At 40.5% G+C, this 16,908-nt stretch overlaps 2 protein-coding genes and 1 long non-coding RNA gene across 3 annotated transcripts; all 3 read right to left on the bottom strand.

The window, feature by feature from the left end:
* Positions 1-504: 504 nt before the first annotated feature.
* Positions 505-5,044, bottom strand: tbxtb (T-box transcription factor Tb). The gene is made up of 8 exons (XM_046402088.1): positions 4,556-5,044; positions 4,207-4,471; positions 3,939-4,073; positions 3,667-3,728; positions 3,509-3,570; positions 3,226-3,402; positions 2,743-2,875; positions 505-2,004 (listed from the first exon to the last, which is right to left on the bottom strand). Exons 1-8 carry the CDS (start codon positions 4,759-4,761, stop codon positions 1,737-1,739), a joined length of 1,308 nt encoding a protein of 435 aa, XP_046258044.1. The 5' UTR covers positions 4,762-5,044; the 3' UTR covers positions 505-1,736.
* Positions 5,045-5,288: 244 nt separating this feature from the next.
* LOC124065866 lies at positions 5,289-6,065 on the bottom strand. The gene is made up of 3 exons (XR_006844503.1): positions 5,998-6,065; positions 5,814-5,893; positions 5,289-5,724 (listed from the first exon to the last, which is right to left on the bottom strand). It is a non-coding gene; the product is annotated as an uncharacterized LOC124065866 (long non-coding RNA).
* si:ch211-130h14.4 lies at positions 6,017-16,849 on the bottom strand. Its single transcript, XM_046402545.1, has 11 exons — positions 15,891-16,849; positions 13,948-14,055; positions 13,533-13,688; positions 12,305-12,385; positions 12,028-12,148; positions 11,816-11,924; positions 8,997-9,090; positions 6,814-6,885; positions 6,621-6,724; positions 6,360-6,420; positions 6,017-6,091 (listed from the first exon to the last, which is right to left on the bottom strand). Exons 1-11 carry the CDS (start codon positions 16,017-16,019, stop codon positions 6,017-6,019), a joined length of 1,110 nt encoding a protein of 369 aa, XP_046258501.1. The 5' UTR covers positions 16,020-16,849.
* Positions 16,850-16,908: the final 59 nt, after the last annotated feature.

Below are 16,908 nucleotides of genomic sequence, written 5' to 3'. Positions count from 1 at the left end.
ATCAAAATATCTAATAGTACCAGTACATGGTTTTATTTGGGGATTAGGATATTAAGATCTGCTTATTTATTATCTGGTTTGCTAAGATAAGACAAGTGTGAGATAAGTCTCAGTCTTACAGCAGCACAAGAATAGCAAATGAAAAAGCAATTATTTATTTATTTATTAGCAGTAAGAAGTTAAGAGAAGAAAACAAGAGTAGGAGATGCTATAACAGGCTGCCTCTCATGTGGTACCATCTTGGTAAAACATGATAATTCCTCTTTTTATTATTTGAAACTACTGTCTCTTTTTCTTTTGCAGAACTACTGTCTCACACATGTGAATTAAAGCATGTACACTATCACATATATGAGTGCATTTATTTGTGTATGTTAAGACATGTATGTAAATAAAGAATTTTAGACCTCAGGTGGTCAAACAGAACTTGTGTCAACAATATCTGTGAGGAGAAAACTGCTCTCATGTCAGGGAGGTGTGAATAGAAACAGGGTGAGGGGGTTGTAGCTGAGTGTTGATCACTGGGGTTTCTCACCCTGGCAACCAAATGCAGTCTATGCCATCCCAACAGTCACCCGCCCTTCAGATGTACGTGGATGTAATTCCTCACCCATGTGTGTAAAATATTCCATCTTTACTATTCCTCTTTCAAAAAGGGAGCAGGCAGATGAGCTGAGCACTTTTACTGCAGATTTTAAAGGTAACGTCATTTTAACACCATATAAAAATAGTAACAGTTTCTGTTGAAAAACTAAACCACTGAACAGCACGTTGCTGGAAAATCAAGAGCATTTGAGCTTCAAGTACAGTTTCTAATTATGATCTATTTGTTTGGTCATTTTATAACAAACATTCGATTGCAATTTCATCATGAGCAGCTAATGAAATTGGAATGATGATCAATGTTATCACTCAAATTACCTCTCAAATTAAACAATCCCTCACACTGATGGGGATCTCCACTGGACCAATCATTAAAAGTGAAAAAATGCCCACTGGAGGATATTCTATAACCCAATACTGAATGTGTTCTGTTTATAAGTGAATTAAATCTTATGTGGTGCTTGCGTGGGATTTCTCAGTGTGGATTCACAATGGCGCTTCTTCTACCATATAGAAAACGAAAAGGAAACTGTGGCCTGTATGGATGAATTTGGACAACTTAAACAACAACATATAGAGCGGTATAATGTGCCATGAGCAACAGCTAGTAAAATACATTCAGACATTACCACCATCTCCATGACATAAATGTAATGTCGGGGTCTCAAAAACAGCCGTTTGAAAGACTTCATGTCTTTTTTTTAATGATATGGAAAGTTGTGTATCATCTGCATAGCAGAGTATTGACATGAGATCCCATTTTCATTTCATTTTGTTTATCTATTTACACGGTAAACCTCAATTATTTCTCATTTACAGAATAAACAATGTTAAAAATCATTTAACATTTTTCAACTCTACAATTTTTGCTTACTGCTGAGAATATCATAGAGTTATGCTTAATATAAGCAGGGTAAAATACATTTTGGTTACAAACATTAAAACATATGTTTTTCCTGCTATACTGAACAAAAACATTTGATGAACGCGAAAGAAAAATGAACAATAAAAATAAAAACAAACACTGTGAAGATTTAATTTAGGGTGATTCTCCTTTTAAGTCACAGCAGATTAAACATCCTAAAAGCAGCATTTCAAGTCTGTCTGTTTCCAAGTTTGCTGAGATATTTCCATCAGAGGGATGGAGGTGTCACTGGAGTCCAAGCTGAAGGTAGTCGCCCATGTGGTGAGGTGTCGTATTGAGCTGCGTCATGCACCTCTGTGGTTGTGCTGCTGTCATACATGGGAGAGCCAGAAGAGGGCACTGAGACTGGGTGAGAGAGGCTGGGGTAGTGGCTGCTGGACCCTCGAAGGAACTGGGAGCTAAGGCCGTTGTTTGTCCCATTCTGGGACACGGGAGTCAGGGGCGAGTTATTCACAGACCAAAGGCTGGTGTACTGACTGTAGAGAGACAAGGGTAGAAATTTTCCTGGGATGTTTTAGATGTGCTACTCATGCATAAATGTCATCCATAAACAATTTTTAGAGGTGCACTGAGTTTAAGAGATACATTAATCAGTTGAACCAATGTTTACATAAACTGCAGTGAAAAAGACAAGATGGAAACCCAATATAAATGAGAATATAATAATCAGACAACATGTTGATTTTGAATCTAACATAAAAAAAATCAACTTTGAATTTTCAATTTTGGGATGATCTGTATCTTCTTTTATTTATTTCAAACATTAGATCCTCATTATTCTTTAGAGAGAGAGAGAATTCATTTTTTTGTTCTTAACAAAAAATCTTCTATACTTAAACTAAGCTTTATGTGCTCTTGTCATTCATATGTTTGTATTTCTGTTTTTTTTCTTTTGTAACTTAACTGTTAGAAAGTTTATCTCATCATATGTTTAACTTATTAATGTCCTCATGCCTTACCTGTACCGTTTTATGTTTGTTTTGTTCCTGTTCTGCAATAAAAATGTTGAAAACTGTGCGGGGAGATTTGCTCTGCTTACACAAGCTATGCAACAACCAAGTATCTAAAATTAAAAGGATCCCAAGTTTGTTTTGTTTAATTTATTTCCTTTCTCTCTCTAGATCATCTTCTTTGTGTTTGTGAGTTGTGCTGTTATGTGCTGTTATGAGTTGAGTTGATGTAATAAAACTAAACACAGAGGAAACCACACAAACCTAGAGTTGGTACCAGAGGTGGAACTGTGGGCCACGGGCATCATGCTGGAGTGTGTTGGTATCTGTAGGCTGGACCAGTTGTCGTGGCCTGAGAGCATCGGCAGACAGGCTGACGAGTTGTCAGAGTAACTGACTGCAACACACACACAGACACTAGGGTTTAAGTAAGCACACATGTCATAAGTTCCAAATATATTTGTCAGAAATTATTTATCATTAAATCTGTTGTTTTCTCAGTATGAATCAGGACTTCCTGTCTCTGTGAAATCATAATGATAGTTAAAGGTGTGGATATTCGCTCCGTACATTCCTCGCCTGAAGCCCAACCATTTACAGCTCTGTGGCTCCACTCACACAAAAGCCAGAGGAATGCAAAACATTCCACACTCAGCCACATTTGTTTGAGTGTCTTGTTAATAGATGGGTAGGAAGTGGTGTAATTCCCTGCATCTATGAAGGTAAAAGGTGGAGGGAGATACTCACTGGGCGAGTTGGTCCGATGGGCGTAGGGACTGGTGTAGGGGGCAGAGCGGTGGTTCCTCAGGGTAGTATAGCGTTCACAGCCATGGGATGGCGAGAGGGAAAGAGGATTCCCAAACTGGTTGTGAGGACTGGCAGGAGGGCAGAGAGAGCCTGTGCCCGGAATAAACCAACCACCCACTGGCTCCACAGAGCAGAAGAGATGTGAACCATGTGAGCACCATATAGCTTACACAGTGTGAGATGAAATCAGATGATTAAATTTAAAAAGTAATGTAACACTTACATTGAGAATATGTAGACTGCTGGTTTTCATTGGCATCTTCTCTTATGTCTTTGCTATCACTTCTGAAAAAAATAATTCATGATATACTTGATGTAATGTTTTACATTAACTTTTTGCATTCCTAGAGATATCAATAAAATGTTCAGGTGTATTCTTACCTTTCCTTTGCATCGAGGAAAGCCTTGGCAAAAGGATTGTACTTTATTTTAAGAGCAGTTATCTAAAATATAAACATGAAGAGCAAAGATAATGAGCATTATGTTTCCCACTAATGAAAAATCATTATGGAAACACGAAATGCTGTGCGTAAATTCAGTGCGTAAATTACGCACACATTTTACGGACATAACAGAAACGTTATTGCTACGTTATTCAATTTTTTAGCAATATAAATTTTATTATGACTTTTAGAAATTAATTCATAGCCTACCTCTTCGTTTTGATATGCTGTTACTGCAATGAACTGTGTCTCTGGGAAGGAATGGCTGGTGATCATCCTTCTCGGGCCTCCAACCCGCACTATATGGATGCGCGGCTCGTACTTGTGTAAGGAATTTAACATTATCTGAAAAAAAAAGTTATAATGTTCAAATGTATTTATTTTGCAATTATTGCGTGGAATTTGTGAAAGAACAGAGACTAAACTGTTTTATCAGAAGAAAACAGCAAACATGTCGAACATCCCCTCCTCTGCTTACCTGACCTCCTCCGTTCAGTTTATTGGTGAGCTTGACTTTGCTGAAGGAGACGGGAGCTTTCATCCAGTGCGCTCCGAAGTTCGGAGAGTCTGGGTGGATGTACACGCAGCTGGGTGTTTGAGGCTCGGGTTTCCCACCTGGGACCCACTCCCCGTTCACATATTTCCACCTGTGGTTGTCTGCAGATACGAAGTCCAGCAGAAACGAATACATGGCGTTCGGGTCCAATCCAGACACGTTCACTTTCAGCACGGGAAACATGCGCCTTGATCAGAAAAATGATATAAAAAAATGTTAAAAGTTCTATCTGTCTATCTGTAATATACCATTTGTGCGCATTTAAGCTCACCTGCCATTCTTTGTAACTATCATTTCATTTGTCAGATTCTTAAATTTTTGCCAAAGTTCGTTCTCATCCAGGGACACTGTCAGTTCCTTCTCCGTTGGATCGCCCTTCTCGCTGCCGGCCTGTAGCTCACTCTCCACCGCACTGAGGAGGTGGTCCACCCGGTACTGACTGGCCTTCCCGGGGCACTCGCCGGCGCCTGTGGCCATCCTGTCCAACAGCTCCAGGGCTAAGTAGTTGTAATCACAGGTCTAGTTGAAAAACACTTAATCTTTTCCCTCTTCTTGTGTCTCCACGAAGACGAGCAGTTATCTCAGGAAGTCATGAACGCCTCCTAAATATATAGGCTGAAGAGGAGCTCCATCTCGGGATGGGTGTTTGGAGTAGAGATGGTTGGCTCATCTCCTCTTTGATCCTTTCGGGTTTGACACCGATTGGCTGGGAGCGGCCATATCACTGAGGTCCACAGGATGGCAGGATTTTGAATGAAGCAGTTCAACCTACTTTATTACAGCAACCTGTAAATATTGACACTTAGATCAAAGCCACACCTGCAGAAACCCCTCCAGACCGACCATAATTCATCTTAAGTCTTGAACTTTTTTTGAAGAAATTTTTAGGACAGAAAGTCAAAAATGTTTCAAGTTTTAACACATTTTTCTGACTAGGTCACGTAAATATATCCTAAATATAATTAAAGAAATGCAAATGAAAAATTACACGTAGATGCAACAACCATATTCTCAATAATTTTATTATACACTTTAACAGCTTGTTAATCACTAAATAAAACAAACTGAAGCTTTAAATCTTCATCATCATCATCACGCATTATCAGAGTTCAAACAGATTATTACAGTATAACTTTTATTTCAGAAATCCAACACGTGCATTCTGTCTTTACTGTATATATACATATTAAAATCATGTATTCGTTTCTGAAATATAATAAAGTATTGTTTTTATATAGTTAATAAGTATTGCATGGACAAATAAGTGATTTTAATGTAGACTGATGGAGTAAAATGTATTTTTCACATAAACTGTAAGTTGCGGCTAATTGACACAACAACTGCACACATTCCACATAAAGAGATGCTGTGATGGTGATATCTTCAGTGATCTGTGCTATCTGTATAGTTTCTCCATAGTTTGAACACACAGTCAGTTATCTGAGGAGAGAGCACAAAATTATATTTTATAAAAAAGCAATACAGTCTTTACAAAAGTTCAGTAATTCTGAGAGATACATTTAATTTACCTCCACAAGCTTTTGTTGACACACATCTTCACAGATCAGGTGTTTTACGGCAGCACATCGGAGCCTCAAAACATCGCTGACTACCAAGACAACACACACACACACACACACAATGTCAAATGTATTTTGACAGCAACAAACAAACACAGCAAAAGTAATGCCATGCATGTTTGTTTTCATGTACCTGGCTGACATCATTCTGCTCAGCTGCTGGGGACATGTAGGTTGGTCATTCTCAACACTGTCTTCCCTTCTTTGGAGTCAATAGCTGGAAGCAGCTATGAAAGAAAATAGTGAATCTCTCACTGCTAACTCAGTTCATGAAACATATGGACTGATTTATGTACAAACATGTACAACAGCGTCACGCTCACAAGTAACTAATGTGCGCTGGTGATTTTATTTGGTGTGAGATGTTACCATGGTGACCTCCAAAGGAAAAAAAAAAACGTTAAAGGTAGATAGTGTGTGACAGCTACATGTTAGCTTCCATAGAGCTCTGTGGTGTTGTGTTGTGTTGTGTTGCGGCTGGTTTGTGTTACTAACCAAATCGTGGCTGTCTCGCTCCTCCTGCCAGCACATTGAGTCTGTCTCCCTGTCCAGCAGTCTGGACCAGAGTTCACAGCAAGCAGAGAAAAACAAACCTCACTCAGTTTAAAGAGCAGTTGAAAGACTCCTTCATGTGCTTCTGATCTCCTGTCTCCTCATTGCTACTAAAACCAAAATCTGAACTTATAGAAAAAGGTTAAATGTTACATTCAGTGCATCGTTTCTTTTATGTTTCAGGTTGTTTGCTAAATTACCAACCTTTGGGTGAAAGCCATGTTGATTAAACAGAGATCATGCATTTGTCTCAGCCGTCTCAAGTAAATTTCTGCTTTGCTGCTCTTTTCAGGGATCTCAGGGACGATCTAGTTTGAGGAAAACATAGGAAACGTGAGCATTTCCCTCTGTTGTTCTGCGCTGGGCTGCCATACACTGACATTAATGGCTGACCTACCAAATCAGGCATCTTGCTCTGGAAGTTCTTCATAAAGTTAGGCTGCAAGGTTGCAAACGTGGGAGCTTTCATCTGTGGGTGGCACATATTACATTCATCCATCATTTCCTTGCTCATTAATCATTTTGTAATTTAAAAAGAGACAACCCCTTGCATATAAGCTGAGCTAACCACGGACAAAAAGTCAGAGGTGTCATAGTCTATGTCATTTCCCACAGTCCCAGTGTCCCATTTGGCACCTCTTTCTCCTCCTCTAACACCCACCCAGCGCTAAGTGTCACACTAGCCCACTTCCTGATGTGGGACTGCAGCACTGTGAATTAATGTTACTGATCAATCAGGGACTATATAGATCTCTAGCTCATTCCCCTCCCCTCATGCAGGTGCAACTCAACTCCTTAAAAAAAGTATATATAAAGTATATATATCAGAGTGCCTCTGACTGAAGTCTATATATGAGGTACATGATGGGATTTAATACCTATGACAAGCAAGTTTCAAGTCTGTGTTAGCTGGTTTTTCATGTTGCAATAAATGGAAGTAGTTGATATTTACATAAACTATACATAATTTGTAGTGAATGGGCTAAAATATGTCTAAACAATGGTTTGTTTTCTGGACTGGTTATTTTTTAATCAAATTATCACATAAATTCAATTCAGTTTGGTTCAGTTTATTCATATAGTGCCAAATCCCAACCAAAAGTAAACCAAAGAACTGCATCCCTACGACATACGTATATGTCAGGTAAACAACAACACAGTTTTATCCTTCATCCGTCTACTCTTTCAATTATGATGTGTACAGGCAGCTTGTCTAAGTCCAACTAAACTATCGCTCAGAGAATTATAATCTGAATAAAAATAATAATAATTTGCCTATTGAATGATATAACAAGTGTGCTAGTTGTCTCCTGTCACATACTGAAGGTGCCACACAAACACTCAAAGCCTGAACTCTACATAAACACCCTCAGGATGTCAGTAGGAGTGACAGGCCTGTCCGGCAGCGGAGGACCTCAGATGGCAGGACAGAGCTGTGGTGAGTAATTCTCCTGCATGCCTGCTGGCTTTGACCAGTCCTGTCTGACCACTGTTTGCCTTCGCCTGCTCTCCACCCAGCCAGGCTCATCGTCTGTTTGCTGAGGCTCATTTTGACACAGAGGTGAGAGAAAAATGAGTTCTGCGTGCTTGTCCATATATGCTCACCTCAGCACCTGAGCATGTCCACACTGTTCTCACTTTACTTCTCACCATCTGATCTCTGATATCACTGCAAAAATTTAAAATAAGGCTCTCTATGCTTATATCAGATGAGAAGATAGACACCATTCTCATGTCTGTGCAGTTATACCATTTTCACACCAATACAGAGCCTGTATGTGGGTTTTTAAGCATGGGCAAACCAGCTATAGTTGCATTGCCAGCTTTCTGGTGTGTCACGTTCAAAAACATGTCAAAAACATGCCAGAAAACATGGGACACTACTTCAGTCTCTCTTTCAAACTCAATGCCGACTGAACGATGTTCTGGTGCCGCTCTAACGAAAAGGGATGGGAAACCATTTACACACCGACGTCTGGAATATCAACGTGAGTCATAGCACGACACTGGAAAAGCGTTGAATATTACTATGTCCACTTGGATGTCGTGTTTGTTGATTGGAGCCAGAAATCAGTAAATACTGCAGAGTAATTTCATCAGTGAATGAATGTTGACCACACCCTTTCCTACTGAAGACAAATGCCAGGTTTTTTTGCCGAATGTGAGAGGAGCTTTGGTTAGCTTCAGGCGCTGGTAGGCGGATTTTGGTACCTTTGGAAAGAGCAAGAGTGTTTCTCCCTGTTTCCAGGACAGGTATGAGATTGGTATCAGTTCCTCATATACCTCTTGGCAGGAAAGCAAATAGGCACATTTCTCAAAATGTTAATGCTATTACTTCGATATTTTATTGGTTGTGTGCACAGTGTTACTGACACATAATGGGAAAAAACAGAGGAAGTGAAAGGAAAGCTTAGGGTGATACAAAGAGAATAATAATATATTAATAAGCCCACAGTCATACACCTCACCGCTGAGTGTATTCTGTCAGTGTGGATTTCATGTGTTGGTTTGTTCCAGGTGTGTTTGCCTCTCACTGCCCTTGTTAAGTAGGACTACTGCTCATGTGGTTTTGACACTAACCTTGGGAAACATTCCTTCAAATTCATTTTTCTTCTGGCTGCTGCAGAAGATCTCGGCTGAACCTTCCACTGACCCAGAACGTTGTTCTGATGACCTACACACACACACACATAAAAAAAAAAAATCAGTTTTACAGTCAGAAGAACCATCAGGAAATCATACTTCAATGGATAAATTTGAAAGAAACCTGTGCTGACGCTTTACAAATGTGTAAAAACATCTTTTTCAGCTGGTTCAACTCGCTTGCTGCTCTGATGTGCGACCTGCTCACAAAATGTCAGGTTGTTAATATATTCCTAATGGGTTGCTACTTCTCAAGAGTAGCCATAGTGTGGTGCAGCTCACACCCAATAACACTGCGCACTCGGGTGACAACACACTTTGTCTGCTGGGTGCAAACTCCCAGGAGGAATCCTGAGCAAGGCAGCGTTTACTCACAGGACAGTGCAGCAGGTAACAGATCTATACAAACCTCACTATCTGCTCAGGGTGCAGGTGGAGGAATGAGAATGTGCACTCATATATGTATAATATTAGTGGTGATATATTGACAGGTGAGTCTGTAGAAGCTTGAATATGAAGAACTGTGATAACTCATTAAAAATGTTGTATAGCAGGATATTACAAAATAAGAGGCAACTGGACGAGCCCAGGCTTATGTATATTTTCCACTCGCTGAAATCGATTTATAGTCATAGACTTGGTATATTCTGGTCAGTCTAATTTTGCAGACCAGTAATGCATACTTGTGAAATTCAACATGTTGAAGAGACCATGACCAGATGGCCACAAAGATAGCAAATCACAGCCTCAACTGTCCAGTAAATCATAGCAGCTAATAATAAACATATAAATAGCCACAAAGCAGGACAGATTGGATGAATTGGCTCATTACTTAAAAACATAAACAAGGACTTTGCTGAGTCCATATTTTGCCTTCAGCTCTAATTGCTTTTATTTTGGGTATTTCTTACGGATGTGGGGAATGTGCCTATGGCACAACCGAGTTGTGGGCACAGGAGAGACGCTGTCTCGCCATGTTTGTCTGTGGAGCGGTGAGATTTCACACTGATGGAGGACTTGTTAGTGCAAGCTTTCATTCGGCTTCTTACCAATCTTCTAATGTCCCCAAGCCAACGTGTTGTTTCACAGTCGCAGCCTCGTACTAACATCATACATGCTCCTTCTAAACCGAGTTCAGCCCTAATTAACAACAAGGCTGACAGTGGCTGACACTGTTCTGTTATACATTCACAACATGTGAACACAAAGGACACTGAGGGTAAAATGAACCCGTGCAACAAAATAAAGTGGATCTGAACAACACGCCTTAGAGAAAACAAACAACATCGCTTTAATATAATTTGTGAAATTTGTATTTGAAAGTTCAAGTTGATCAGCAACGGTGTGAAGAGACAATGAAGAGACATGACAAGAAGAGACAATGAAAGTCATCACAAGTAAGAAAAAAATAAGCTTTTTAAAATTTCCTCATGTGTAATATGCTTCAGTCAAAGTCGTAAGTAATTTCAAGGATATAATTTGGGTTTATCACCACTTACAAGATTGTCCAAAAGAAATGGCTAACTCTGAAGAATCTTTCCATGTACTTTTGTTTACTGAAACAGTTGAAGGTGAGGCTGAAAAGGCAGTTGAACTAAAGTTACTGCAAGATGCTGAATGGAAATGCTGAAATAGGTGTAAGCATTGAATTAGTTTAAGTGTCAATTCAAGTGTAAGGGCTAAGTGAAGCTTAAGTGCGAATTGAAATGAAACTGGTGAAAGCAGTTGAAATGTCAGTCGATATTACATGAATAAAGAGCTGAGCTGAGCTGGAATTGCTAGTTGCAGTGAAAGTCCTGAAACTAAATTTTCAAGTGTATTAACTGAAAAACATTGTCAGCTAACGTGTCAGCCGAAGTGTATGCAAAATTTCAATATTAGTCGTACAATTAGTGATGAGTGAAACTCAGAATGTAATGGGCTCTCGGATTATCTCTGCTGCTTTTTGGTAAATGGAGCTGTTTGCCTATAAAGCCCATAAAACTTTAAATGAAAGGTTCCTGTCCAAACAGTTCAACATCTGCTCGCAGTGCTGGCATGAAGTGACACCACTGGCCCAATTGCTATGTCTCTTTGTCAGCGGACATAATTACAACATTTTCTCCCAGATGATGTTTGTCAGAGTCAAAGCGGCCATCTGAGGAGGTGACTCTCCACAACAGTCGGGTCAGATTGTGTTTGGTCATCTCACTTCTACGTGAGTAATCAGCTCTCTCCTCCAGGAAGGTCCATGCTAAACAAGCCTCCAGCGGCCTTGGTGTTTGTTCTTAAAGGCAGCGCAAACAGAGATCCAGAGCACTCCCAGTCTTACAGCAGAGGCCTCTGCAGCTGAGTACAGACACCCCCCCCTCCCCAGTCCACCTCCAACACCAGCTGTATGTTTGACACATAAAACCTCAGACTTAAAGGTCCTCAGATAAACAGAACATGCTCTAAGTTTTATTTGACATATCGACATTTAAGCTGCTGACGAATATTGTGCTCAAATAAACTAAATGTTTTGTCATTTTAGAGCAAAAGTGAAACAATTTGGGAAACTGAGTTAGGATTATGTGAGAAGATCGATGCAACTCTCATGTATAGTAAGACTGCTTACTATACAAAAAGCACATGATGAAATGGAGAATAAGAAGATGAGTGAGAACAAACCGCTAAGTAGCTCCTAGCATTGGACCAGCACCCAGAACAAAGAGGGAAAGTGGTCAACACTCTAGAAAATCCAAAACAAGCTCATAAACAGTGTAAGCTGTCTCCACCTTGAGTAGGAAATGTGGTCCTCTTGTCCTCGAGCTTCAGTAGTGCAGGAATGTTTTTCTGATATCTGGTGCTGAGTCATCAAATCAGCTGCAGATCTGCTTTCCAGCACTGTCGACATCACATCGACATAAATACAAAATAAATAAAATCTATTGGGTTTTTTTTAACAGATCTAGGAAGAAGGTCTGTGCATTAAAATGCGAAACTCAACTCCTTTTCCTCACATTCTCCAGACATTTTTGCACCTGCGATGGGTGACCATATTTGATGCACGTATAAAAGTCCTCCAACTCGTGGTGGGTTTTCAGAAGTCCTTGCTGAGCCAACTGCTTCTGGAGGTCAAAGATCTCAGAAAAGAGATTAAAGTCACTTTGATGCATGTCATAGTGGAGGATGAAACATGAATCAGTGTCAGAATGGATTCAAATCATGTGTCCTTTTTGCATATTTTGGTGTAATCATGCTTTGGATGATGGGACAAAACCTACCAGGTAGTAGCTGGTTTTGGGGAGGGACTTCAGGTATGAGTCATTGTGCTGCAGCTTGGAAATGGCCAACTTCTTTTGTTTCTGAGAAAGGAAGAAGGCAGACAGACAGAGAAAAGGTCAGAGACAGGGAGTTGTGGGAAAGGAGATTTAAAGTGAGTGTCCTGTGTTTCAGGGGCTGGGAAACAGAGCACATAGAACAAATGAGAAGTAAACATGCAGCCACAGGAAGCCATTTACTGCAGCAAGGACCAATTAGGCCCCAGTAGGTGTTCTTGCCGTTGCCTGCTTTGGTCCTGCCTCACCTCTGACGGAGCCTCTCAATCTGAACTGAGGAAACAACGGGTAGTTTCATTTGCTCAGCAATTTGAAGCAAAGGATTCCTACTGCGGGGCTTCTAAAGTCCTTTATTGTGCTCTCTTTGTCTCCCCCCACCAAGTGCAAGTCATTAGAGAGGACAATTACATCCTCCTGAAGAAGCTCAGCTTTTACAGGAGGGGAAGATAAGACAGGATCTCTCTCACGTTAGACCTCCTCTATGCGGGCTCTCTCTTAAAGCTTATTGCTGTTTTCACACCCAGTCAGAACAGAGACACAACACTCAAAATCAAAGTCAATCACAGCAGCTACAGCAGACGGAGATTCACACACAGGAAATACAATTTTGTGAAGAAAAAAGTAAAAGAATGTATGGGAGCAAAAATGACAATAATTATATTGTCATTTATATATAAATTTAAAATGACCTGAGAATCCTCAGTGACCCCTCACACTTAACACAAAATAAATGGTTGTTGTAAAATGACATTTATTTAGCAGACAAATACAATAAAGCCACTCTACATTTGGGCATCATGACCAGAATCTGAAAACTAGCACCAGTCAATGTTATGCTGTTACTGTCGCTGCTCCATTCACTGTTGTCTCTGAGTGCTCGTGCTCAAATTTTTGTTCCTTTGATATCCTCAGTGAGGATATCAGGAGGGGAGGTGTAGAAACAATTGAGATTCATATCAGGACCACAAAGCGTTTTTTGTGTTTATCTTAAATTAAAACATTACTGGAAGCAACATTACAAAGTTCAACATGGCTAAGGGGCATCAGGAAAAAGCTGAATATTGTGAGTTGAATATATTTGAAGAATATAATCTCTAAAAAACAATATGGCACTAATGATACAACTCAAAAAATGCATGGGTCAGCTTTTGACCGTTTAGATTTAACAATTTACCTTCTTAGGTTCACTCTGTGACTTTGCTCTGGCTGCCTCATCTCTCTGCTGTAGCAGTAATCTCTGTGAGTGGACCTTGTCCCTGAGCAAAGCAGCATAACGGCGATGAAGAGCATCCTGGAGACGGTGTATGTTCCTGTAAGCCTCTAGATGGCGCTGGAAGATAAACAAAGAATATGAGGGGACACGAGCTGATGGGAGGTGAGCTTAAAGGAAGCACTGAGTGAGTATATGGACACAGAGAGCACTGCTTCAATATTCACTACAGATAGGGAGGTGATGAAATTAAAGCGCAGTGGATATTTTTTCTTACACTGTTCTGTTGTATTATTGTGCCTATTCTACTGACTGGCAGTGAAATATGGCTTTTATTGACTATGAAGGTGTCTTATATTATTGATATAGTGTTATCAACCTGTTCCAGCTGAGCCTGACGCCGGGCCTTGGTCTCTTGGTCTAGCTCTGGACTGCTGTCCTGAAATGCTTTCCTCCTCCAGGGCTCGAATTTGACTTCATCGCTTGCCTATCAACAGCAAAAACCCGGTTTAGATGCTGTGGGAGTGAATCAGTCAGCTTTCCTGAAGATTAAAAAAAGAATGCATTTTTGGTGATCCGTCCCTTCTGCCAAGAGCAGCCTCCCACACAGCAGCCTGACATTGTGTTCTTGCAATGCACAGGCAAAAAAAACAAACAACAAAAAAAAGAGATACACAAAACGAATGTACCCAACTCCTCAACAAAGCTCTCACCTTAATTCTTGATCTTCAAAAATCCTTGCAATTCTGTAAGGCTACGATCTGCCCTAAGCATGAGGGCAATCGCGTCCTTATTTAATCCTGATAAAGAATGATAACTCAGCACATGTCAGGAGGCAAATGTTTACTTAACAAAGACTACTAAGACTTAAATACAATAGAAGTTGAAAAGAAATTAAAAATGTGGAGCATGTCACCATAAACTGGCAGCTTGCATGCATGCCAAAGCAGATTAACTACACGTTAAAAAAATTGGAGCTACATGCTCCCTTTTATAACCCTTACTTAGAAATAAAGTATGCTTGAGATTTTATGGGAGGACTGTACTCTCTGATCTAAGTCTTCTCTCTGAGGTCACCCTGTCCCTGGGAAATGCCTTGTTCCTAACGGACCGCCACCCATTGGCCTCATTACTAAAGTTTATGGGGCTGAGTCTGTTCAGGAAGTGTCTACTTTGTCTTTTCTCACAAAAGCTGCTGGAAACACAGGATTTATCAGTTCCGTTGCCACAGTAATAGTGTGGCGGCAGAGCAAAGGGACCCTCAGTTCTTTGCTCTCACTGCTGTGTGCAAAGCGTCAGCGACAGAGCGAAAGGCAGCATCCATCTGCGCTCCCTGCCACCGTAGATCACAACGGAGGATAATGCAGCTGTCCTGCTGTACCACGTCACTCTGCTAGACACGATACCGCAGCGAGGTGACCGGAACAGAAACCTGCAGCCAACAACAAGCTTTTTTGTTGTTTTTTTTATACTCATGATCCAGAAGGAGAAGGGCAGGTGGGATTGGCTTATCTGAGTCATTTCAGAAAATAATAGATAAACAGGGGCATTAGCTGCTGCAGGTGTAAACAGAAATACCTTGTGGCGGGGGATGAAAAGACAGGGCTGAAAAGAGAGATCTTCAGCACGGGCTGGAGTTAACAACTCCGAATGAAAAAACCTTGAAAGGCAGTGTGGAGAAAGTGTTTCCACTTGTAACCAAGCCGACCGCCTCTAACTGTTGCCAGCCCTTGCTTGTTTAAATTCTACTTCTTCTGATTGAATACAAGCATTTGAGCTGTTTCAGACATAATAATGCAGTTCTCACCCCCAGGACAGACACACGCATGAATAGTTCGGCCTCAGGCCTCAATCAGAAGGCGACGAATACCAGAGAGAGGTGCATAAACAAGGCCGCGATTGAAATGACACAATAGAGGAGGATTACACAACTTTGGGTCACCGAGCCAGCAGATAATATCATCACAGAGGCCATGGAGAACCGATCGGGTCTTGGTACACACTGTACTGGCTCAGCCGTGATCTCAGTCTGCAGCATGTCACAATAAAACCACTTTGTGACACTCAATGGGAACATCTATTCAGGACAGGATGTTTTATTCTAGCAGCTTGTTTGTTTGCACATACAACACAACCATGAAATCTGTAATGTCATGTACTGTAGCAAAGTACAAGGACACATTAATTACTCTACATTTATCTATGCCTATAGATAATTGTTAATAAATGTTATTAATGTTAATAAATAAATGTCATTTAACAGCGTAAGAGCAGAATAAAATATGAAAGTCTCAGTGCTGTTGGGTAGGTTATTTAAAATACCTTTCTGACAGCAACAGGTTGTGAGTTTGCATCTGAAATAGAGGGCAGAACTCTGGATTGATGAAGGTCTTTGCGCTTAGATCTCATGGCAAATCCACTGCTGAAGAAACCTTTAGAGAAAACAGGCATGGATTACTGAAAGAAAATCACTTGGTAGAACTCATTTTTCAAAAAGATCTTACCGGGTGTTGATGTGCAAGCTTCTCAAACACACTCTTGTGCTTTAAAAGTCACACTCCAACGTCCAACTTTAGAGCTCTGAGTACACCTCTGGTTACTAAGTTACTGAGAACAATGCACAAAGAGTATTGCAGGTTACACTCTACACACAAATACACACATTTTAAATGTGTTTGGGACCACGCTGTGAAGATTTCATTTGTGTCCAAGGCTTGCATGAGTTTCCCTTGACTTTAATGATCAGTGCAATAAAATGTAACCTGAATGATCCAACAAAAAAGCCAAGAGTGTCTTTATAGCTTAAATTCTCTTTTAGGCTGATATTTGGTTTATTGGTTTCTTAATGAAAACATACTGGTTTGTTTCTCAGACCTCAACTGGTTCCTGACCAGCTCTTTCACCCTGGGCAGTAGTTTATTGCTTCTTATATGACGAAAACAAGGCTCTTTGTGTCTCAGTGACTACCACGTGAGTATAGGAATGTCAGGACCAGGCTCTCACTTCAGACAGGGAGTACCTTTTCTGCTCACCATGTGGTTCCTGCCCTTCGGATGAAAATATTACCCAGCTTTACCACCGCTATCTGTCTAGTAGCAACGTGCATTGTTTTGTCAGATAAAACAAAAGTAAAGCAGACTGGATGTCATTCCCGAGGGGATCATGCACCTGGGTCCTATGCACACTGGTCAACCCTGCTTAACAGGAAATCTAAGAAGCTTAGATCACTAATGCCCAAATGGCCTCAGGTAGCCACAGTAGCAACAAAGAACCTTTAAAACTGGTAACCGGCCAGAAGTGTAAAAGTAATCTAAATGACTGCAAATCAGCATTATGTAAC

The sequence above is a fragment of the Scatophagus argus genome, chromosome 10 (genome assembly GCF_020382885.2).
Source record: "Scatophagus argus isolate fScaArg1 chromosome 10, fScaArg1.pri, whole genome shotgun sequence".
NCBI lineage: Eukaryota > Metazoa > Chordata > Actinopteri > Scatophagidae > Scatophagus > Scatophagus argus.
The sequence above is the reverse complement of the archived record's forward strand: the minus strand, read 5'-3'. Positions and strand labels throughout refer to the sequence as shown.